Source organism: Chiloscyllium plagiosum, chromosome 26 (assembly GCF_004010195.1).
Source record: "Chiloscyllium plagiosum isolate BGI_BamShark_2017 chromosome 26, ASM401019v2, whole genome shotgun sequence".
Taxonomy (NCBI): Eukaryota; Metazoa; Chordata; class Chondrichthyes; order Orectolobiformes; family Hemiscylliidae; genus Chiloscyllium; species Chiloscyllium plagiosum.
In genome coordinates, this window is record NC_057735.1 from 17,071,963 (window position 1) to 17,098,241 (window position 26,279).

At 39.5% G+C, this 26,279-nt stretch overlaps 1 protein-coding gene across 1 annotated transcript in view; it reads left to right on the forward strand.

The window, feature by feature from the left end:
- The first annotated feature begins 11,761 nt into the window (after positions 1–11,761).
- The window catches only part of LOC122563149 (MAP kinase-activated protein kinase 2), a 217,129-nt gene continuing 202,611 nt past the window's right edge, over positions 11,762–26,279 (forward strand). Inside the window, exon 1 of the mRNA XM_043716616.1 lies at positions 11,762–12,277. Within this exon, the coding sequence (XP_043572551.1) occupies positions 12,032–12,277 (246 nt within the window). The 5' untranslated portion in view covers positions 11,762–12,031. The remainder of the gene's footprint in view (positions 12,278–26,279) is intronic.

The window sequence follows — 26,279 nt, forward strand, 5'->3', positions numbered from 1 at the left end:
TGCTCCTGTTGTATGGTAGTGTGGCTAGTCCTTTTGGTTGTGGTATGTCCTCGTTCCGTGGTCTTTCTCTTAGGCATCTGCTGATGAAGTTGCCCGGGTATCCGTTTTTGGCGAATACCTTGTATAGGTGTTCCTCTTCTTCTTTTTGCAGTTCTGGTGTACTGCAGTGTGTTGTAGCCCATGTCTTTCCCTCCTCACTCTAAACGTATGCCCTCTAGTTCTAGACTCCCCCACCCCAGGGAAAAGACCTTGTCTATTTACCATATCCATGCCCCTCATGATTTTATAAACCTCTATAAGGTCACCCCTCAGCCTCCGACACTCCAGGGAAAACAACCCCAACCTATTCAGCCTCTCCCTATAGCTCAAATCCTCCAAGCCTGGCAACATCCTTGTAAATCTTTTCTGAACCTTTCCAAATTTCACAACATCCTTCCGATAGGAAGGAGACCAGAACTGCAAGCAATATTCCAAAAGTAGCCAAACCAATGTCCTGTACAGCCAAAACATGACCTCCCAACTCCTGTACTCAATACTCTGACCAATAAAGGAAAGCATACCAAACACCTTTTTCATTATCCTATCAACCTGCGATTCTACTTTCAAGGTAATATGAATCTGCACTCCAAGATCTCTCTGTTCAGCAAGACTCCCTAGGACCTTATCATTAAGTGTATAAGTCCTGCTCTGATTTGCTTTCCCAAAATGCAGCACCTTGCATTTATCTAAATTAAACTCCATCTACCAGTTCACAGCTGGGTAATCCAAGATGGAGGACAGGTCAAATTTCTGGCTGTAACAGGCTGCTCCTTTTTTGAGTTATTTTAGGTGTTGGTGGTGATTTCCTCAAATTCCAGAAGCAGCAATTACTGTTTCATATGCTGTTATAAAATTATAATGAACGAACAGCATCATTACTTAATAAAGAGGGAAAAAAATGGAACAACAATACAAACAGAACAACACTTATACCTGTGCATATACATATAAAACAACAAAATAAACAAAAACGTAGAAATAATAAATAAATAAATAATTCCAACATCTCAGCATAATAAAACAATAGCTCTCGACCTTCGAGAGCATTAAATATTACACACTCATTTATTTGAAATATTTCCTCTCAGGGTACCAGATTTGCGAAATCAAATTGTCATGGCGATATAAAAGCTCTAATTACAGCCTGCATCCAGGTAATCCAAAAATGGCTGCCATGTCTTATAAAAATTTTCAGTTTTTTGGCGCACCACATTTGTGAGAAAATCTAGAGGGATATGCTCCATGACTTGCTTACACCAACCCGACAGACCCGGAGGGTTCTCAGACACCCAACACATTCAGAATGTTTTTCTTCGCACAGAAAGTAAGGATATTAAAAAGCTTTTTCCCATGAGCATCTAAAGAATGTAAATTGGATCTGCCCAGGAGAAGAGAGACCGGATCCATCTTAATTTTGGTCCCCAAGACCCTCTCTATTAGTTCTGCTGCAGCACTCCAGTATATATGAAGCCTGTGGCAGGACCACAAATCAAGAGGGAAAGTACCCATACCTATTTTACACTTGGCTCATGTTGAGGATACTCCAGCCTTAGATTTTGAGAGGCAATCTGGAACCAGCCTTTAACTTCTTGGCATGGCTCCTATTATAGATCAAAATCTCTCTCGCATTTTCACAAATGTCTTCCCATGTTTCAGAGGAGATCACAATCCCCAACTCTCTCTCCCAGACCTCATCCAAGGGGCCACTCCCCAACAGATAATAAAGAGTGCTAATGGAGAGAGTGCTTTTAAAATAAAGCACCCACTTTTCTATGTCGGATCTGTGTCAGTTAAACGTTTAGTTCCTTTTTGAATAAAATCCCTAATCTGGAAAAAACAGAAAAGGTCTCTACTAGATAATCCACACTTACAAGTTATTTGATCAAAGGACATCATTGTTTCCCCCTGAAATAAGTCACCCAAACAAGAAATGCCCCTAGCTGCCCAGAATTTAAACCCAGGATCCATTACCTCTGGCTTAACACCTGGCATACCAGTATAGGGGTGGGAAAAGATGTTTTGGATAGATTGCCCTCATTCTGCCACATTGTTCTCCTTACTTTTACAGTATTAATAATGATTGGATTATGACAATATTCCGTAACTATTCTATTTTGTCGAAGAACAGCAAACTAATAAGGGGGCATTTTGACTGAGAAGCCTCAATATCTAGCCACAATGATGCTGGATCCTCACAGACTGAGCCACTCACGAAAGATAAAAGAGATCTTAGTTGTATCTTTTAATGTCCAGGAAGTCCACTCCCTCCGCAAGCTAGGAGAAGGTTGCAGTTTGGATAGCTTGATAAGGGGCTGACTGTGATGCCAGATAAAAAAGCTAAACCAGCTATTAGTCTTCAGAATATTTGCCTTGGAAAGATCAAAGAAAGCATTTGCAGAGAGCAGAACAAACAAGGACATTCATTTTAATAAGGACTACTTGGCCTAACCAAGCTATTGGAAGTGCCTCCAATATCAGAAGGTAAATGGTCTGTTACAAAATCAGACTCGTATCCAACTCCGAGATTGGAGGACTGTATCGAGAAAGTTGGACAAGCCAGTTACATTGCCAAGTTGGACTTACTGTGTGGTTACTGGCAGGTACCTTTATCAGAGACGGTGAAAGAAATTTTTGCAGTTGTAACCCCAAATGGTCTATATCAATTTAAAGTGATGCTCTTTGGAATGAAGAACACACCTGTCGCATTCCAAAGACTCAGGAACTGTATTATGGCTGGGTTAAACAAACTGTGCAGTCTATCTGGACAACATGGTGATCTTTAGTAAGTCCTGGAAAGATCAAATGGTACAGCTGGCAGAGCTCTTTGAATGAACACGAGAGGCCAAACTGGTAATTTACTTAAACAACACTGAATTCACGAAATCAGAGGTGATGTTCTTGGGACATAACATCGGTCAAGGAAGGCTGACCCTACAGAACTTAAAGACGAAGGCCATTGAGGAATTTCCATGACCAACCTCAAAGAAAGAGGTACTTCAATTCATAGGACTCAACGGATTCTAATGGAAGTTTGTTCCAAACTTCAGCAGTGTCATGGTATTGTTAACCAATTTGCTGAAGAAGAACACAAAGTTTCAGTGGACAGAACCATGCCAGGAGGCATTCAACCATTTGAATGCAATATTAACCACCAAACCAGCTTTAGCTATACCAAACTTTTCAAAACTTTTTAAAGTTGCCATCGATGTTAGTGACATAAGGGTGGGAGCTGTACTCCTGCAAGAAGATGAGGATGGGATTGAACTGCCAGTTGGGTACTTTGTGAAGAAACTCAACATTCACCAAAGGAAATACTCCACAATCGAAAAAGAACTACTGAGTTTAATACTGGCCTTAAAGCATTTTAATGTGTATGTCATGAACAATGTGTCGGAGATTATTGTGTACACTGACCACAGTCCGATTACATTCTTAGAATGCTTTAAAAATAAGAATATGAGACCATTTCATTGGAGTCTTATGTTACATACTTTTACTTTAAAAATTGTACATGTTGCGAGTTGTAAGAATGTAATCGCAGATGTGTTATTGTGGATTTAAAGGATAAGTTTAGATGAAATTTGTATTTATTCAATGTTGTATCTATGGGAAGAAGTTAAGGTGAACTTACAGTAAAGATATCTGTATGTTATGGTAATATGTTTAAAGAATAGAATTTTTAAAAAGCCATCTTTTTATGATGTCCATCTTTTTCTTAAGGGGGGAGGTATTGTAAAAGTGTAAGGGGTACTTTATGTTTAAGAGAGCTGAAAGCTAGAAAGGGCTTACAGAGGTACAGAGAGTCCGTAACAAGGTAACAATGTTATGCTTGGTCAGAACAGCTGGCACTGGCTGGGTTGCTATGAGACAAAAACAAATTAAAATTCAGCCAATCTGTTTAGATTATGCCCCAAGATACCAAACTCCAATCAAGTTTAAATTTTGACAATAATAAAACCAATGAAATGATCCAATGTTCTGGTGTATAAAATCTGAAAAAAATTAAACAGTTGAGAAAGAACTGCCAAAAGACCAACATTTATAGGCTGCTCATAAAAACTCTCTGAGAGGTACCTGCCTGGAGGAGGAGTTTGCACAGGAGAAAAAACATTGACACCGATCTGGAGAGCAAACTTACAGAGGAAGATACCTAGAGAAGATTCAACAGCTGGCTGGTTTTGAAATTTGAGTTTTTCTGTAAATTTTAATTGGGGGGGTTTTATTGGAGCAGTATTGTAGGGGGAAGGCAAAAGATAGGTTTCGATAAATGAGTTGCAAATAGTTGCTTGTTAATTATTCTGTAAATTATTCTATAAATTTGTTAAATTTTACTTTAAATATTGACTTTTGGGATAGGTTTTTTCCTCTTGAATTTTCACACATAACAGCACGGGGTAAATCTTTTCAGTGTTTCTGGTTTGAATTAGCAGGGGGGGTTTACCCGTGACATAACAACAAAAATATAAAAATGTCGTCCACATACAATGTGATCTTATATTATTTTGATCCCACTTCTGGGGCAACTATGTTGGGATCCCTATGGATAGCCTCAATCACCAATTGGCTCAATCACCAATGTAATAGCAATAGTAAAAGGGGACAGCCTTGTCGACTGCCCCTACAAATATTCAAATAAATGGATCTCATACAATTGGTGAGAATCGTAGTCAAAGGATTGCTATAAAGGACCCTTACCCATCTCATTAAGGTTTCACCTTGCCAAACCATTCCAGAGTATTAACAAAAAAGCCACTCAATCTGATCAGATGCCTTCTTTGCCCCTGGGGAGATCACTAATCCCTGCACAGATTGTTGCTGACACCCCTGGATCATACAGTGTGGAACAGGCCCTTCAGCCCAACAAGTCCACACCGACCCTCCAAAGAGTAACCCACCCTGACCCATTTCCCTCTGACTAATGCACCTAACACTATGGGCAATTTAGAATGGCCAATTCACCAGACCTGCACATCTTTGGACTATGGGAGGAAACTGGAGCACCCAGAGGAAACTAATGCAGACATGAGGAGAATGTGCAAACTCCACACACAGACAGTCACCCAAGGCTGGAATCGAACCTGTGTTCCCAGCACTATGAGGCAGCAGTACTAACCACTGAGCCACCATGTTGGGCAGCCCTTTATAAAACCTGTCTGGTCTTCCTTAACCATGGAGTGCAAAACAGTTTCCAATCTTAGTGCCAGATTCTTGGACTGGATTTTAAAATCAGAATTTAAAAGTGAGATGGGCCTGTCGGAAGCACAATCTTCCCTTTCTTAAGGATAAGAGAGATTTTAGCCTCTCTTAAGGATGGCAGAAGGTGGTTGTGACTGTAATTGTACATGTTAAGCATTGGTTCCAACAATATATTTCTAAATTCTTTGTAGAGTTCACTAGGAAAACTATCACGGCCGGCCACCTTTCCACTCTGAAGCTGCTTCACACCCTCCTGTACCTGGTGCACTGTTGAAGGAGCATTAAGGAAGGAGGTATCACCTAGAAGATCCATACTTTTAAAAAAAACTCCATCTTAGCCCGACCATCCTCACAACATTCGGAGTGATATAATTCAGAGTAAACTCTTGGAAATGCAGCATTGATATTTTAAGAATTGCAGTTAAGAGTCCCAGTCTCTTTCCTGATTGAGGTAATGGATTGGGAGCGTTTTTGTTCCTGGCAAAATATGCTAGATACCTGCCCAGCTTATCACTGTGCTCAAACAACCTTTGTTTCGCAAAAGCAAGTTCCTTCCTAGCTGTCTGTGCGAGCATGGAATTCAAGATAGGTTGAAGCGCAGTGACCCGCTGTAGGTTAGCTACTGATGGTCGATCAAAATATGCCTTCTCAGCTGCCTTCAGCCATGCCTCTAGCAAGCATTGCTGCTCGCTCTTCTGTTGCTTCTGACTGGCAGAGTATGAAATAATTATCGCCCTAGCATAAGCTTTAGCAGTTTCCCAACAAATAGATGTGTTACGGCCGTCTCTGAATTAATGTCTAAGAAAACTTTAAATTAATTAGAGAAGTACTCAGTGAACTTACTGTCCTTAAGAATAAAGGGATCCATTTGCCAGTGCCGCAAACCTGTTATGTTTGCCCTTTATCTTAACCACTAGGTATAATGCTGCGTGATCAGAAATGGTAATATTCCCAATTTTGCAGGATGTCACCGAATCCAAGAATGCCTAGAGGGTTAGGAAGAGATCAATCCAAGAATGACACTTGTGCAGATTTAAAAAAAACATAAAGTTCCTACGTGTGGGGTGGAGCTGCCTCCAGACATCAATCGCCCTAATTCCACACATACATCGACTAGTTGCTTAGATTGCAATGAAGGTATTGTAGGAGCTTTGGGCATTCTGTCCACCGTGGGATCCATAAGACAGTTAAAATCTCCCCCATAATAGTGTGCTGCAATGCAAAGATACTCATCTTGGAAAATGCATCTACCAGGAATTTAAGGTGGTGCTGGATTTAGGTTTGCTCGCTGAGCTGGAAGGTTCATTTTCAGATGTTTCATCATCATACTAGGTAACATCTTCAGTGAGCCTCTGGATGAAGCACTGGTGGTACAGCCCACTTTCTATTTATATGTTGGGTTTGCTTGGGTTGGTGATGTCATTTCCCGTGGTGATGCCATTCCCTATGGTGATGTCATTTCCTGTTCTTTTTTCTCAGGGGGCAGTAAATGGGATCCAATTCAATGTGTTTGTCGATAGAGTTACGGTTGGAATGCCATGCTTCTAGGAATTCTCGTGCATGTCTCTGTTTGGCTTGTCCTAGGATGGATGTGTTGTCCCAATCAAAGTGGTGTCCTTCCTCATCCGTATGTAAGGATACTAGTGAGAGTGGGTCATGTCTTTTTGTGGCTATTTAATGTTCATGTATCCTGGTGGCTAGTTTTCTGCCTGTTTGTCCAATGTAGTGTTTATTACAGTTCTTGCAAGGTATTTTGTAAATAACATTAGTTTTGCTTGTTGTCTGTATGGGGTCTTTCAAGTTCATTAGCTGCTGTTTATGTGTGTTGGTGGGTTTGTGGGCTACCATGATGCCAAGGGGTCTGAGTAGTCTGGCAGTCATTTCCGGTGGTGTGCCAGGGGACAATAAACATTCAAAATACCATACTCTTTCCCTTATATCAAGACTTTAAGGATTATGAACCAGCTGTACTAATCTTTAATATAATCTAGTAGTTTAAACGGGAGGTTCTTCCTAACAAGTATGGCCACTGCTAGTTACTGCTAGTATTAAAAGACAAGAAATACACCCAATCAAACCCACCCTGTTGCAACTTCAAATGCTCCTTATCATTAAGGTGCATCTCCTGTGATAGGGTCCACCCTCTCCGTTTTAAGGCTAGAAAGTACCTTTTTCCTCTTAACTATCAAATGAATCCCCTTAAAGTTCCAGGTACACCATGTAACCACACCACGAGCCATAACCTTCTGCAACAACATTTGAACTCCTGAGAGGAAAAACTTGACTTACAAATCGCTGAGCATCAACAAAAATGGACTCATAGACCCCAAAAAACTACAAAAGCTAAAACTACTACAACAAACAAATTTACAAAACATTTAGGAACTATATACCCCCCCAAAAAACAAAACAAAACAAAATATAAAGTACCAAAGGCACTCAATGAGGGAATTTACCCCCTGCCCATAGGGGCCCTTACACATCCCACAACCACCTTCATAACCTCTTCCAGCTTGAGCTGCACCACAAACTCAAGCCAAAAAAAAAGCAGCATTACCAAAGAAGTTAGAAGTAAGTATTCCACCCCTCCCCAACTATACATTAACGCTGATTAATATCAGAAAATATCCAACAACACTTCCTTTCAGAAAAGGAATAAAAATATTATTGTCAATTCACATTAAACCATCCAGCCTAATTTAAAGTGTCCAAAAAGGTTTTCACTTCCTCTGAGGAGTCAAATGAGTGTGCAGACCAAAGCCTGGTAAGTAATTGGGTCCAACGAACTAGCAGGTGGGGTTGCTGGTGTACTCGATGTCTTCGGCTGGTGTCTGACGTGTTTGGACTTACTCGGACCTTTTCCATGTTTTGTCATCTTCAATTGACAAAACGGGATTAGTAAAGGTTCGAACACTGTTTTAATGTCAAATTTTACTGAAATGGCTTAAATGGGGAGGGTCGAAGTACCACTTTGCTTGAGTTGTGATGCAGAACTCAGCATAGCAGAAGTTTCAGATCGCCGCCATCTTAGATTGCCCTGAAACATATAGGATTCCTAAGGGGCTTGACAGTATAAATGCTGAGGGGATAGTTCCCCTCATGTGACAGTCTAGGACCAGAGGGCACAGTCTCAAAATAAAGGATCAGTAGGGGAATCAAAGAGTTTGGGGAAAGGCAGGAAAGGAAACATGAGGAATGTCAGATCAGCCATGATTCTATTGAATGACAGAGTAGATTCAAGGGACTGAACAACCTAATTTTGTTCCAGTTCTTATGGTCTTGTGGTCCTTTAAGGAAGGAAATCAGTCATCCTTACCTTGTCTTACATATGTGTAAGTCTGGGTCCATACCAATGTGATTGATTTTTAATTGCAATCCATTCAGTTTAAGAACAACAATATTGGCTTTGCCAGCAAATTCTATGTCAGATCAAAGAATAAATGAAAATAAAATGTTGCTATCTGTTTTAACTTTTCATTATAAATACTGTGTCTTCCCAAACACTGTTAGTATTTGTGTCTGACTAGGCAACAAAACTGGAGAACAGTCTGATTGCTCTGGCATTGATTATGAATTTGTAGACACTCAAGTCCTGTCCTACCTCCAATCCATTGATTGACACAGAGGCATCAATAGAACTAAGACAACATGAAGCTTTATTGCTGATATCTGATCTCAAAACACCTTCAAAAGAACACACTGCAGATAATCACTATTGTACTGTCGTGCGATTAGGAAGTTTTCTCTATTAGAAGCTATTCACTCTGATAAACAATAATTATTTAGTTCTTACGTACCTGCATTGAATTTTGAAAACAGTTCTGGGAATTTGTCTTCAAAGATTGCCAAAATGCAAGATTTGACCCAAAAAGCAACTGTGGAATATGTAATTTAAGGATTTGCACAGGATCTGATTAAAGCTCGAGTTGGGAAATGTGCCAGAAACAGCAGCATAGATTTTTCTTGCTGTTTTTCCCCTTCAGCGCATCTCAGGAAAACATGTCAATCTCATTATCACAAGCTTATGAAAAAAATCGAATGGTGATACCTGCTGAGAATCGAGGTCCTCCTCAGAATTTCAGATTTTCATCTACATATGTTTGTATCAGTGGCTCAGCAGCAAATGTTGTCTTCTGTAGAGATGCCATACAGCAAGCCTGGCACTGGACAGTCAGGTTTGCCAGGATTGGCGCAGAGTAAACCCCAGAACAAAATCAAACAAAAATGCTGTAATTGCTGAAATAAATTCAGAAAATAATGGTGATACACCACAATTCTTACCATAATCTGAAAAGAGAATAGATAGGTTATCCTTTTGGATTGTGGTCTCTTGTACAGAACTCAGAACACATTTCCAAGGAATCTTTACAGCAAAAGAATAGGAGACAAAAATATGATTGTGACATCCTTGTTAAGCAGACTGTTATGAGAGAAAAACGCAGGAAAGTGAAAATGAGAAGTGAATGAAAAAGAAAGCAGCGGGAGATAATGGCAGAATAATGATAAAGATGGTTAGCAAGAGAAAATGTGTTGTCTTATGCTTTGTTGAACATATAATTCAAAAAGGAACCTCTTTTATTCATGGGGTGTGAGTGTCACTGGCTCGGTTGGCAATTCTTGTCCGTGCCTAGCTTCTTCTGAGAAGGTGGAGGTGAACCACCTTCTTCAAAAGTTCATCAGTGCACATCCTGTGTGTTTTCACGGTTGAGTTAAGTTCTGTTATTGAGGAATGCAGAGCCCCATGCTCAGTCTTGCACTTAAACACATTATGAAGCAACTTCCAACTAGCAACAACAAATGTAATTATTGGTGAGATTTATCTAGTCATTTAGGCATGTTTAGTTAAAAGTTTCCATTAACTTTCACAATGTAGTTTTCTTCTGCGACTGACTGCATTGGATTGATTCCTCCTGGGTGAACTCACAACTTCCACATGATTTCTTAGCAGTGATGATTTAAAAAATGGTCCAATTGGGTGAGACTCAGTCACAAGTCAGTGACTGAGGACTATAAGACAGTGGTAATAGTAGATTAGTAATAGCGCCAGTTTGCTTTTAATAATATACTCTTATAGAGTCATAGAGATCTACAGCACAAAGGCTCTTTGGCCCATCGCAGCTGCACTAGTTAAAACAACCCCTTAACTATTCTAATCCCATTTCCAGCATCTTTACAGCAAAAGAATACGAGACAAAAATATGATTGTGACATCCCATCGGCTTATAAGCTTTGACATCACAAGTGCACATCTCAATACTTCTTAAATATAATGAGGGTTTCTGCCTCTACTACCCTGACAGGCAGTGTGTTCTAGATTCCCAGCACCCTCTGGGTGAAAATATTCTCCCTCACATCTCTTCTAAACCTTCTGCCCTTTATCTTAAATCGAGTCCCCTTGTCATTGATTCCTCCATCGAGGAGAAATGTTAATTCTTGTCTGTCCTGTTTATGCGCCCAATAATTTTATACACCTCAATAATGCCCCTTCTCAATCTCCTCAACTATAAGGAAAACAAGGTAAAAACAATGACTGCAGATGCTGGAAACCAGAGTCTAGATTAGAGTGGTGCTGGAAAAGCACAACAGTTCAGGCAGCATCCGAGGAGCAGTAAAATCAACGTTTCGGGCAAAAGCCCTTCATCAGGAATACAGGCAGAGTGCCTGAAGGGTGGAGAGATAAATGAGGAAAACAACCCTAGTCTGTCCAATTTCTCTTCATAAATGAAATTCTTCACCACAAAGGCTAAATATTCTATGCACCCTCTTCACTGCTATCACATCTCTACTATAATATGAATTCCTGAACTAACACAATACTCCAGCTGTGGCTTAACTAATGTTTGATATAGTTCCAACTAACTTCTCTGCTCTTAAACTCTATGCCTCAGCTAATGGTGGTAAGAATCCTCTATGACTTCTTAGCCCTTTATCAACCTGCCCTACTACCTTAAAAGACGGTGCAGTCTGACTTCAGCCTTATACAACTCCAAAGTCTCTTTGATCCTCAGTGCTTCCAGGGTCCTACTGTTCATCATATCTTTCCTCAAGTTGTTTATCCTGTCCGAGTGAATCACCTCACATTTACCTGGATTGAATGCAATCTGTTTTGTTAAGGGAGTTTTTGTGGAGCATTGCGAAAGCCCCTATTTCTGAGTCTGATAAAGCCTGGGTTCAAATTTGACCTGCTCCAGAGGTGTATCATGACATCTCGAAAGAGACTGTCTTTACAATTTCTATGCTATTGTTAAGATTGGGCAGCAGGCTGATGGCTGGACTGGACTCATGAGTGAAAATCTGGGCCCAAGGGGCAAGTCCTCTTTTGTTGCCTCCTGTCTTTTGGTTTTATCTTGGGTGTAATGACATTTCTGAACCCAATAGCATTTCTGACAAGCACGATCAAAATGGCTCCGATTTCACGACTGAAATTCCGCCACGATCCTCCAGGAAGGGCGAAGCAGACATTGCCTTTAAGCGTCCTTTGTCCCGACCACCTTTAAGAAAAGACCGTCATGACTCTCCCCGTCTGGTAGTGAGGCTTTGACGTCAGCACGTCTGTTTCCACTGAAACTCAATTGGAAGTGAAGTGCTGTGAAACTGACCAAGTGGGATCTTGAGCTAGGCTTTGATTAAGAGGGAAGGAAAAGGGAGATTTGGATTTTGATCGTTACTTCCTGACAAGGGGGTCCAGCGGCTTTGTTGGGAGTCTAGTTACTTCTCTGGTGGCAAGTCTGTAACTTTGTCTGATAGGAGCCGGGGGTTTGCTCTGGGTTACAAAGTATCGAGCTCCGATGTAACAATGTTGTCGAACGTTGCGACAGCCCGGGATCCGCAACAAGGTAACCAGATCCCAGAGCCGCCGCCTCCGGCTTCCCTCTACCCTCCTCCCCAAGCTCCTTTCCAGCTACAGAGAACCGGCGCTCAGACCAAGAAAAACGCCATCACTGACGACTACAAGGTCACGGCGCAGGTTCTGGGACTGGGCATCAATGGCAAAGTTTTGGAATGTTTCAGCAAGAAAACCCAGGAGAAATTTGCCCTGAAGGTAAGTTCCAGCGTCCAAGTTTGACAGCGGCGAGACTCACGTTATCCGCTCGATCGACCTTCCGTGAATATAGTTTGAAGTAAACTCCCGAAAGATCCGGGGGAGTCAGGCAGACTACTAGAATGTAGAGTTTAGAATGTTTCCAAAGGATTTTGTTAAGCAGGAATGAATTTGTCCGCCACTGCAGCTTTCTAACACGGGCGTGGGGCACCTTCTGAAGTATCTGAGAGAACTAAAGGGTTAGAAAGATTATCTGTCTCCGAGTTGGGCCTAAAAGGCTCCCTAAAACTGGGAAGAGACACCAAATGGAGACATTTAGGTGGAGGTTGAGAACGTGTACGGCAGGTGGATTTCCTCCCAGACCCCTACAATGGAAATTGACTCGCTTTTACTTGTTTGTATTGCTTTGTCACAGTGAAACCTCTCCCATCTCCGATACAAACAAAAAGCGAGAGGGAGTGCATGCTTTGAGGACAATACGGACCCCCCCCCCTCCTCTCTCTCTCTCTCTCTGACACACCAGGATGCGGAGAGTATCGGCTCTGTTTTTCAGCAAATGAAGTTGCCCATCTGCCATTCCCGGCTCTCCTGTCGTTTTGAAATCGTCGTGGGGGGGAAACTGTTCAGTTGACAACGTTCACCTCGAGCATCGACAGACAGATGCGCTTTCTTTCGAGGCTTCCCTGTTTCGGGAGTGTAATAAGTTTGTCATTTCAGTAACACGTATTGTTTGGTGTTGTAGCAGGAGTGATGTGTGTGGAGATGGAAGTGAGGGCGGACAATGAGCATTTCTTCGGGGTCTTGGAATCGCCTCGTCTGGTAGAGATATTTTTCCCCACAAAATCTCATGGTTTATGTCCATGGCGGAGCTTGGGGAATAATTCGCCCATCGCAGGGAGTGAGAAAAAGAATATTCATCTCTCGTTATCACTTAGCTATTGTGAAAAAGATTTAAAACACAACTTCTCAACCTGCTATTTGTATATATTTGAAGTTTACACGGTTTTGACCAACTATTAATGTTTCCTCCATGAGGTAAAACAGCATGTCTTTGGCCAAATTTCCGATGGAAAAGTGCTGTCATATCTGTGTATTGTTTTGACTATTCAGGAGGAGAGTAGAACGCAGCTTCTAGCCAGGTTTTGGTGTGCCAGATATTCTTGCATAATGTCTTTAACGTGGATTTGTGATAGTTCTCCGATTAACCTCAAATATCCTGGACTGCTGGCACAGAACTAGAAAGGACCTTAGGGACATAACCTTGTTCATCTCTCCTGAGAGGCATAACTTACTCAAAGGAAACTTGAGCATTGCCAGCAGCACTGATGTTATTTTGTGGAACTATTGTACATTGTATTGAGTTTAAGGTTATTTAGCTGAGTTTTGTGGGCCAGATATTATTCTAAGCTGCTTGTCTTTTAAGTGTGCTCAAGTTCAGCAATTGGTCTATATTTGTGTCTGTTAACTATGCTTATTGTTAATTAGTATTGTTATCAATGTAATTTTGACTCTCTCCAATTGACAAATGTGTTGATGCCCCTCCATGTCTTAATTTTTCTTAAACATATTATAAGTGGTTCAATTATGTTTTAGACAAGGCAGTTATGAAGCATTTTCTGTGTATCTTCATATTCATCTCTGAAAAATAAAACAAAGCCTGTTTAAAATGTTCTGACAGCTTGGCAGAATCCATCACTGAATTTCGACTGTCCAACCGAGATATCATTGTTGGGACCGTTTATAAAGTTCTTACAGTGAAACTTGGTGACAAAAATATTGTACTTGATTTGCCATCATCTGCTGATTTAGAAGTGACTGACCAAGGTGAAAGGATAAGAATAATGGCATAGGATACCAGCCAGATTGAAAAGGATAAAGCCTAAATAACAGATTATGCAAGATACAATCAGTGGCTCAGGTGGCATTTATAGAGAGGGAAAAATTGAATAAATAAACACTTCAAGTTAATGATCTTTCTACGCCCACTGAGCTGGGAGAAGTTTGTAAAGCAGACACTGAGGTAAATGAAAAAGCAATGATTCAGTGACTTAAATCAGATGCTTGAAGATATTCAGAGGGGAATATCTTCTGAAGGGGATGGGGTTTGCAGGTTGAATTCTTGGTGAAAAGTGAGTAAGACCAGAAGACAGTGCAATATTTCTGGATTTGTTTAGGAGAGGGGATCATAGTAACATGCTTGGGGCTTGGACTGAACAAGAAAGACAATCTTAAAAAAAAAATTGCAGCTGTAGGAAAAGCCACAAAACATAATTACTTGTGTATAACTGGTACTCTGCTTTGACCTTCTGTAGCATGTTGCAAGCTGACTTAATTCATTAGCATTTTTGATCTTAAAGTGATGTGAAGCAGTGTTAACAATTATTTTCTTTTAGAGTGTAGATTGCTTTCTATAGTGGAAGTTGTTTGCTGGATTAAATTGAAGGAATACATTAAATCTATTTTAACTTGAGTAGTTCTGCATGGATAAAACTAGTTCTCTTCCTCTATTTGTTATTGACATAGGAAGTGATTTGAGATTCAGCGTGGATCAATGCATTTGCATTTTTTTTTCAGGCCCACAAATTGTGTAGTTTTGCCTATTGAACTTAGAGTCTTGGAATCATGCAGCATGGAAACAGACCCTTCGGTTCAACCATTCCATTCAACTATACAAAACGCTAGTGCGGCCGCACTTGGAATATTGTGTACATTTCTGGTTGCCCCATTACAGGAAGGATGTGGAATCATTGGAAAAGGTGAAGAGAAGATTTACAGGATGTTGTCTGGTCTGGAGGGAAGGTCTTATGAGGAAAAGCTGAGAGACTTGGGTCTGTTCTCATTGGAAAGAAGAAGGCGAAGAGGGGATTTGATAGAGACGTACAAGCTGCTCAGAGGATCAGATAGACAGGGTCGACAGTGAAAATCTTTTCCCTAGGATGATGATGCCAGATTGTACGAGGGGACATAGCTTTAAGATGGATGTCAGATGCAGGGTCTTTACTCAGAGTGGTAAGGGCATGGAATGCCCTGCCTGCCAATGTAGTTAACTCAGCCACATTAAGGAGATTTAAACAATCTGGATAAGCACATGGATGATGATGGGATAGTGTAGGAGGATGAGCTTAGATGAGTTCACATGTTGGCGCAACATCGAGGGCCGAAGGGCCTGTTCTACATTGTTATATGTTGTATGAACATAATCCCAAACTCAACTACTCCCACCTGCCTGCTCCTGGCCTATATTCCTCCAAAACGTTCCTATTCAGGTATCTGTCCAAATGTCTTTTAAACATTTGTAATTGTACCCACGTCCACCACTTTCTCAGGAAGTTCATTCCATATGTGATCCACCCTCTGTGTAAAAACAAAATTGTCTCTTAGATTTTTAAAAAAGACATATCTCCTTACACCTTAAAAATATGCCCCCAGTCTTGAAATCCCCCATCCTAGGGAAACGACAACTACCATCAACTCCATCTGTACCTGTCATTACTTTATGGACTTCTATCAGTTTGCCTCTCGATCTCGTACAATCCAGTGACAAAAGTCCCAGCCTATCCAGCCTTTCTTGATAACTTAAACCTTCCATGGCAACATTCTGGTAAATCTCTGCTGAACTCTCTCCAACTTGATAATATCCTTCCTATAACTGGGCAACCAGAACTGGACACCGTATTCTAGAAGAGGCCTCACCAATCTCCTGTACAACCTCAACATGACATCCCAACTCCTATACTCAGAGGACAGAGCAATGAAGGCAAATGTGCCAAACACCTTTTCAACCACCCTGTCTATATGTGACGCAAACTTAAAAGAATTAACTTGTACTATTCGTGTAAGAGTTGACACTTGCATTTTCATGAACTATGGTTGCACCAGATTTGAATGAATTCTGCTTTCTGTTTAGATGTTCCAAAACACAACTCTTCCAATAAGTGACATTTTGAGTGTGTGTAGAACAAAGTGTAGTATTTTAGAAAATATCAGAGAAATCAATGTTATAGAGGACAGCAACTTCAACATAAAATGTCTTGTATTTTTATCCTTTTAAGACAAAATTATAGTTCTACTAAAAAGTTTAGATCGTGTGGAGGAGCAAAATGATGCATGTAACCCTAGTAGCAGTAATGCATTCCTAAAAGCAAAATAGTGTGACTGCTGGAAATCTGAAATGAAAAAATGCTGAAAACACTCTGCAAGTTCAGCAGCATCCATGGAGAGAGAAAAGCAATTTACATTTCAGATCAATAACTTTTAATTAGAACTCGCAGGTGAATGGGGCAGACTAGGTGCCATAGATTTATAGTAAGGGTCACCTCTTAAGACAGGACAACTATTGTAACCGTGGTTTCCGTTACTTGCGGTTTACCGTGGCCTGAACATATTACGTGAAACATGCCAGGATCAGGGACCAAGGGGCTGCCAGGGAGGCATTTTTTCCATTTAAAATGAGTGGATTCACTACTATCTGCTGTTTCGGGCATCTGCGGTAGGTCTTGGAACATATCCCCCATGGGTACAGGGGGATTACTGTAGTTCAAGGCTTTAGAATTAGCCCAGGATGGTATTGTGTAGGGAAGTACTGAAAATGCCAGAAATTTGAAATGAAAAAAACAGAAAATGCTGGAAATACTTAGATCAGTCAGTGTCTGTGGAGAGAAACAGCATTAACACTTTGTGGTGATTCTTCTGTTTTAATGAAGGGTCATTGATGTTAATCACCAATTCTATTTTTCTCCAAATATACTTCTGAATATTTCTAGCAGTTTTGTAATGACCGATGTATGTCCTCCTGTGCAGACTTGATGTTCGGTGTAGCTTTGTGTGTAATGTAAAATATTTATTTAGCAAAGATTAGTTTATAATTCCGAACTTTAGAAACAGGCCAATAATCATCACGCAGATTTGCAGGCAATCGAAGATAAGTAACCCTCGTTTTATTCTTACCAAAAGGAAAGATATTCAAATCCCTTTCTTCTCAATTCCTTTAAGTGTAGCACAATCTCTTTTTGAGGTTTGCTTGGAACTTAAGTGAAAAGACCTCCAAAAGAGAAAGTTTAGGCCAGTCAGGGAAAGCCGTGTCAGGGAGAGCAAAGCAAGGGGGAGAAATGACAAGAAATTATATTGATGGTGATGTGTGCAATAAAATAATTGAAGCCATACAGTATACTTTTGGATGGTGTGAGCATCTTTTTCCTTTCAGTTATTTCATCTGTACTTCAAAGAATTCAGTGCATGAACATTAGCATCTGATTCAAAAGATTATTGCATTTTTATAGCATCAGTAAAACCCATGACAGATACTCTTGTTTCGAAATAGTGATTTTTGTTTTATAGAAAGAAAATCCACAACTGCAATAGTTCTGAAACATAGCATCTTGACTTTTCAAGTTTTATAAATCGTACCATTGATTAGGTGAAGTGATTCACTTCTAGTTTGAAAATGTGTTAGTTTTTTTAAGAAACTTGAATTTTTCTTCTAGGCAATAGTGCAATATGTTATGACAAGGAGACAGCAAGCCAAACCAAGTCTTTCTACCTCTATATTCACAATGCAGTAAAACTAAAACCTTCAAAGACTCTCAAAATTAACCCCAATGGCTCCCAACCAGAATTTTGACCAGCCAATCTCAGAATCTGCAAGTAATCAATTCCAGATACTGGTCGTATCTTAAAGACTTAGCAATTTATTAACAATATAACAACTTTAATAGAGCAAAACGAAACAACTAAGTAACCTGTTATTGGTCTATGTTATAAACCACAGAACCTTTATTTCAGCCCTAATCTCTACAAAAAACAGACAAACTCAATTAAAGGGAAAGTAACAAACTTGGCCAGACCACTTGGGTAGTTTTCAAGATGTGCTGTTTCGCAGGCATAGAAGGTTTCTTGTTTGGTTTTCTGAAGATGTCAATCAAGGTCACATTTGCAATTTGCTCTGAAAAAGCAGTAATACTTAAGCTTTCTATTCTGAGCTTCCACAAGCTGCTCACAGGAGGTTATCCAGGGAGTTTGCAAATCTTCAAGCCATAGCATCAATAGCTAGATTCATTTTGTTTTACAGAAAACAGTCCAAAACTCAATTCAAACTCTGACCACTCCCTGACAGACTGACCATCTCCTTTACAAGATCCCCTCAACCATTCAACATCTGCCAACTCCTTGAGCATAAAATCTTTCCCAGACTGACTGCAACTAATTCCCAACTACTGATCTTGTTAATAGCTGACTCCTGCTATCTAGTTAAACATAATGCTCTTCTTGGTGATCAAAGTGTCTGCCAAATTTTGATCAGTAACCAACGTGCAATTATTTTCCAGGCCTGACCTCAAGTAAGTAAAAGGTTGGTCTGTTTTCATATTACACTCACTCCAAAAGTCATCTGTCACTCTCCGTTCCCAATTCATAGTTCTGAATCAAAATTGATATAAAAATAATGAAAAATCAGCAAGAGCTCTAACAATTGGATGAACAAATAACAATCTTATAATGAGAAGAGTTTCTCTATCATACCTAAATGCATGGGAAACTGTGATATGTGAAAGTTGATTAAATTTGACAAAGTTCTGGTGTGATTCAATGTATTATCTAAGTTCCCCAAACTCCTTTGAACAGCCTCAGTTGTAACAAAGCATCAGTTGGCATGATATATTGAAAAGGTTAAGATTGAACATATCAGGGTAGCAGAGCTGTGAAAATTTAATTGTCTCTTGGTGCCTGATGTTCAACTGGTTAGATTTACAAGCTTGACTTTGAAGAAGAAAGACATCTGGAATACTTGAGAATTGAATTAGAACCTGTTAGTGAATTTGTGGACTGATCAGAAGTGATACAAATGATTTCATGAAGCTTTTTAAAAAAAAAATCAGCCCCTGATAGTATACGAATATATTAGTATTTAAACACTTCTATCCAAAACCTGTGGGTGAGGTGACTCACTGGTCCAAGCACTGACAAATCTGCCAGCTGTGTTTTACCACAGCTGACTGATCGCTGCATCAAAAGATTTGCCCTTGACTGCACAATTAGTTTGCATTAAAGTTTAGGAGAGATCAAAGGTGAATCACCTATGATTGTTTAGTGTTATTGTCTTGTTTATGCATCTTTTTAATGTATAAAAAACTGCTAAAGAAAGATGGTGAGTTTTTGCACTTACCTCACATTAAGTTTGCATTTATGTTCATCTCCCTCCTGCCATCGTGTGCGCTCTCATATTGGGGGTGTGTGTGTGTGCATTTGCCTGCTCATCTTGTCACCAGGAAGTGACAAATTTAGTCAATGTGATAGAAGTTTTCATAGATACTTAATTCCCAAAAATCTGGTCTCAATGCTGAATATTTCCTTGTGACAAAAGGATCAATTTAGTTTCTTCTACAGTATCCAGATGAGTCATTCTGACTGTATGAACAGGCATCTGAAAGCGTGTGTAGTGTTCTTGAGTGAGAACATTTTTGTCAAATCTGGTTGAATAATCTAATTTTTTATTTTAAACATTTCAAAGTATCTTTCTCAATTGCACCACATCTTGTAGGCATTTCAAAACTACAAGTGACAGAATTAAAAATCTTAATATAGTCAGGTAGGTCCAGACGGCCTGGAGGGACAATTTGAATTCACCATGCTGATTTTGATATACAGTAGCGCCTCAACTTACGAACTTAATCCGTTCCGGGACCCGGTTCGCAAACTGAAAAGTTTGCGAACTGAATCAATTTTTCCCATTGCTCGGATAGCATAAGAATGCTTGGACGGCTGTTCACAGCGCACGCGCCAAAGACAAATTGAATGAGATCACACGGGGCCCGAGAGCTTTTATGTTTAACCAGCGAGTAGCAAAGCAGAACAATGAAACCACGTGGTCGCACACGGGCTTTTTGCGTTCGTACCTTGAATTTCGTACGTACGTTGAAGCAAAATTTTATGTACAATCCTGTTCATAGACCGATTTGTTCGTGAACGGGTCGTTCGTATGTCGAGGTGCTACTGTACCTGTAATCTGAAGCTCTTAATTGCATTACTGCTTTGTAAATCCTTCCTGTTGGTTGTTTGCTGATCATCTGCTCACGTTCTCAATGGTATTGCCTCAAAGGTAATTTTGCACCATATTTCCCTCAGGACATTGTCTTTAACCTGGAAAAATGTTCTCCAGCTTGTCCAACTTTGGATGTACACGAGATTCTGGCAAAATTCTGGCATCTGAATTTTGCTATTGTTTGTATTTTTCCAAGTTGTAATTCATGTTGTTAAGGTGTTACTGAAGTTAGCAAGGCTGTATTTATTGCCCTTGTCCAGTTACTCCAAGAATACATCTTCATTTATATATTTTTTAAACAGCTTAAAAGGGCAATAAGATCAACATGTATTCTGAGCATGGAGTTATGTGTAGGATTGTCAGGACATTAATGAACCAGTTGGAGTTTTATTATTACTAAAGTCCCACTACCATAAAGCATACCTTAAAGCATGACTTGAACAATGCAAGAGGAACCTTGCCATCTGGTCTCAGTATCATAGGTTTTGTTCTAAGGTGTTTTGTACATCTTAACAAAACCCTGCATATGTCAGACTTTTCATGTATTCTCCACTATTTGCTATTTTACACAACATGTTTTAGTTTGCATTAAACGAAGGAAGACTTGCATTTATATAGCACCTTGCGTGGCCACCTGCAGTGAAGCAGTCTGGAATCCAATGAAGTAGTCATTGTTATAAAGTAGGAAATGAGTCAGCCAGTGTGTCCATTGCAAGCATCCACAACAGCAATGTAATAATGACTAGATAATCTGTTTAGTGATATTGATTGGGGAATACGTTTTGGTGGCCAGAACACCAGGATTAACACTTACGCTGTTTTTTTTTTGAAATCATGTTGTGGGATCTTCAAACTTATGAGTGGGTGGACTTCAGTTTAAACTCTTATCAAGAAAACTCATTCAACAGTCGAGCATTCTCTCAGTTCCATACTGAAATGCCAGTTTTGATTTTTCCACTCAAGTTCTGAAGTAGGACTTTGAACTCACAGCCTTTCTTTTGAGAGTCAAGGTTGTTACCAAATGAGTGACTGCTAACATTTGTGACTTCAGAAATGATCTGACTCAGTACTTCATTTCTTCCCCTCCCTCCATCCCAAAGTTTTTTGAAATTTCCCTCTGTCTTCCTGATGTTATACAACAGAAAAAATATTTTTACTGGCATTAAAATACATGGTTTGTTGAAAGTACACAGTTATAAACATTGTATGTTTGATGTAGTGATATCATAATACATCAGTTGAGTTGGAATTGTGAAAGCTACTCTATTTTTCAAAGTAGTTTGAGTTCTTAGTATTTGAGTAATGCTTCGAAAGGAACCTCTGTGTGCAGAAGGCTGGACATTTTTTATGACTTTCTCATATTGGGTCTGACTAAAAGGATGATTTTCATTTGGCATCTAGATAAAGCTTTCAAATTTGCTCAGATAGGTAAAGTTAAAACTGACGTGTTTACTGTACATCAAATAAATGTAAGGCAGGTATAGCATGAGTTGAAAGTATTTTGCATTACCTCATTTTGTTTATAACCCTGGTCTTAATAGACCAATTTCAAAAACACACATGCAACAATTCTCCTTCAAAAACATGCTATCCATAATATTACGCAGAGTTGGGTTCACACTGTTCACTGTGTTTTAGATGAGATTGGATTACCTACAGTGTGAAAACAGGCCCTTCAGCCCAACAAGTCCACACCGACCCTCCAAAGAGCAACCCACCCAGACCCAGTCCCCTACACCTAACACTATGGGCAATTTAGCATGGCCAATTCACCTAACCTGCACATTTTTGGACTGTGGGAGGAAACTGGAGTACCCGGAGGAAACCCACGCAGACAAGGAGAGAATGTGCAAACTCCACACAGACAGTTGCCTGAGGCAGGAATTGAACCTGGGTCTCTGGCGCTGTCAGGCAGCAGGGCTAACCACTGTGCTGCCCACATTGTTTTGCATCATGCAGAAGACTTGTATTGGAGCTATCTTTTCCTAGGCCTGTATTGATTTTGTCCCCAGGGCAGGTGCACAAAGGTGTTGGAAAGCACTGTAGCACCTTCGTCCTCCCAGTGATGTAACTCCAATGAATTGTTTGTTTTTAATGGATATTTGCCCAGACATCAACTACTATGCTTGTGTCTTTTTAATTCCATAAAATAATGGTGCTGGTAGTTTTAATTCAATTGTTGCTGTGAGTTTCGTAGTTGTTTATAATATAAAGATGACTTGTATCCAAATAGTAGTAAACTGTGCATAAAACATAAGAACAAATCTTGATGTAGTTTTTAAGGTGCACAGCTTACATGGAGGAAAGCATATTGCAATTTTTTCACTTGATGCAATGTTTTGATACTGATGTCATGTCATATCATGTCTTGATAAAATACCAATTGTCCTGGCTTCTCAAAACAAAAACATTTGGCAAAGAGAGCACCCCATTCAATAAAGTAAATTTCAGAGTAATAAGGATGACTTCTCAGTAGAGTACAGAAAATTATTCCATGTGGATGAGATCACTTCATTTCCTTTATTTGGAGGTTTTCTCTTGTCTTTTTTGAATCTGTAAATCCAATTGCTCACTTTGGGGGAAAATGTTATTACTTAACTAAATGCAGTATTTGTTGTGCCATTATTTTCAAGGTGATGTGAATAGCTGTTGGAATTATTGGCACTTTGGGGAAAACTGTTCCATTGAAATCCATTTTCAGAAATATATCTAATCTGTTTAATACTGCTCTGATTTAATGTTCACCAATCAATTTGTTGAATGACATTAGCAGTGTATGTATGGAGTATTGAGGTGCTAACTATTGACATTGAAATTAGCTTGTGTGCTCATGGTATTCTGATGATTGGTAGGTTCATTTGAAATTGTTCTAGTGAAAATGCAAATTTATCCATTTTAAGCAAGTTTGTATTTTGGTTTAGAATGATAGAAAACAATGTTGCAATGTCTTAAGCATTTGCACAAGATATGTGCAACATAATTTGAAAACTACTAGGTCTTGTGAGAGTTAATTTTTTTTGTAATGCTCTCCAATATTTCATCCAATAGTGTATATTAGGGGCTTTGGTTTTGGAGAGTTCAGTATCTATGTTTTCAGCTGAATTAATCAAGGAAGCTTTGTAGATTGTGTAAATAGGAGCTAAAAGTTTCAAAGAAATATGGAGAGACTTGACTATTGAGGAACCTATGATAGCTGAGATCATTGTGTGAAAATCTGCTCTGGATCTGACAAAGCTGAATTGAAATTAAGGTAGAAATATTTAGTTGTGGGGAAACAAAGGAATAAGTAGACAAATTATTGAAAGCTATAACTCTGATGCAAGAAGTAATTATAAAGACTTATGGAATTTTGGCTTTTCTTTCATAGAGGTTCAGTTCTTTCGAGCCTTAGATTCCCACTGGAAACCTGCGGTCCATTTTGGACATGCTACCTCAGGAAAGGGACACCCTCAATGCTCATTATCTGTTGATTTTCGACCTGTGGATCTGCATATTTGAAAAGTTAGCCCCAGTCCCCATGTTTTTTTTTTCCTGATTGCAAACTGATTGTGGTCCTTCAGGGACATAAGAAATCTACACATAGGGCATATCCATGCTTATTTGTTCTACATACCCCTATCACTTGGAGGTAATGAGGACTGAATGTATCAACCTTGAAACCTGTACACTATTAGTTTGCAATAATAATGTAACTCCTTAAAGAGTTGAAACATGAGGACAATTTGCTCAAGCTTGACCTATATTCCCTTGAACTTATGCACCTCAATTTGATCACCTCTCAGCCTAAGATATTTTGATATGAGTATTACTGGAAAAAGATACATTTTGATGGAAGCATTTTGTCCTCGCCAGGACAATTTGCAAGAAATGCTACTAAAAGAAAAACTTATTTATATTGAAAAAGAGAGTACTGATTGACAGTAGTATTGCCATAGTTAGTTCATCAGTTAGATGATGAATGACAGTAAACGACCAAACTTTGTTTAATTTTTAAACCAGGCAAGTTGACTCTTTTTAGTCAAAGCATTGTTCTGAGAAATAAGCCCAGCAAATGTCAGGCACGCACTTTGAGTTGAAAATGGTGCAGGGTGTGTACGTGATCTTTGTCTGCAAGGAACAAGGCTGTGTGAATTAATATTAGTATCTTTCAGATCGTGCAATACACTACAGTGTGAGCCTGAATAACAGCCATAAATTGGTTGCCAGTGTTATTCTTTGTATGCTCGAGTTTATTTAGCAAATTTCATTCTGTCGCAGAATAGCATCTAATATTGGATTCTCTTTGATCTTTGCAAGCAAGGGCAGTTTGGGTACAGTCAGTACCTTGTACAGTATATTGTAAACAGTCAAAGGAATATGCTCCTTGTTAGTGTCTGGTCTTTGGGATATATTGCATGAACTTGATTACTCATTTGTGAGAAAGGTCGAATATCTTTTTGCCTTAACAGCAGCATCCTATTATTGGAGAATGCTGCTTGTGTTGCTACTGAAAATCTGATTGGGGAGATATTACGCCACAAGATGGTTTTGTTGTACCCTGCTTCAGCGTCAAGGTTTCATGGTGAACAAATGGTTCTGATCCTATCTATGAGGTTGTCAATCTAATAGCGCATGGAACTGCTCAAATCTCAATGGATATGTTGACAATCGATGGTAGGCTTCCAATAAGTGGTTGAGAATCCCATGGACAGCGTCTCAACTAAGACATCAAGAAGAGAGAGCTCATTTCTCCATTTAACAAGTGATTTTGGGAATAGAATAGAGCCTATTAAGAGGTGCAAAGAAATCCTTGCATGCAGCTGCAGATTTAATTATAGCAAACCTGTCAACTGCAAATTGGAAATATGCAAGGGGTAGGAGGTTAGGTGTCCTAAATGTGCAAAGCATTAAGCTGTCAAACACTTTAAGATTATCAGCCAGCTGTATGCATCTTGTGCATGCTGAAAGTTGCATATATTAATACACGGGGTCCTATTCTTTGTGGACAAAAAGAACATATATACATGCACTGTTTCAAGTCAACAAAATAGGTGCCGACCATTCATTGTTTCAATTCTTGGGTAATGCCTTGACCAGTTGAAGTCAACATGCTTGGTTCAATACTTCAGTAGTTTGCTGTCCGTCATCATCTAACTGGTACATTGTCTACAACGATGCTTTTACCAATCAGAGTCCACTTTCCCACCAATCAGCACTTTGCTGTCATGAAATAGAAATTTTATTTGGTACATTTGGGAATTCTTGTGAAGTGTCCTGATTAGTATAAGACAAAACATTTTGGCAAAAAATGTCAGCAGTATTCAAGTTCAGTACCACTAAATGACTAGGTATGATATGGTAGATAGACAGGAAGTATTTCAGACCAAGGGGGATGAATATTTAAAATTTGAATTCAGGTGTGAAATCACAAATCACTTTTATTTGTGTGAAGGAAGTGAACATCTGGAGTTTACACTACTAAAGGTTGCTGGGTCACATGAAATTTTCAGGGCTGTTGTTTAATTTGTTTGTTATTGGTATCAAGAGATGTGAAGAAATAGTGAGTTGAGGTGCAAATCAGTTGTGATTGAATGGTTGCACAGGCTCGAAGAACCTGCATCAGCGCTTATTAATCCATCATATGACAGGCTGTTCTGGATAAAGACATGAGCCATGATGTCTTTTAGAAAGTCTGGAATTCTTGCTGAAAGTGTCACCAAAAGCCAGATGTTTCCAAACCCTCTTCATTCCAGTTTTTATATATGAAATAGCCACTTTCTACTTTCCCTCCTTTTCTCTGCAGCCGATCCCTCTACTGCTTCTGATCAATGCCCTTCCTTACCTCAGCACATTAGAACTCCAGCGCACCAACTTATTCCCAAAGTCTAAGGTATTACCTTGGAGATGGAGCAACATTTAAGAGTTTTGTGTTATGGGTTGGCTGTTCAGAGAGAAGACTAGAAAAGATGTTACTTTACCTAATACTTT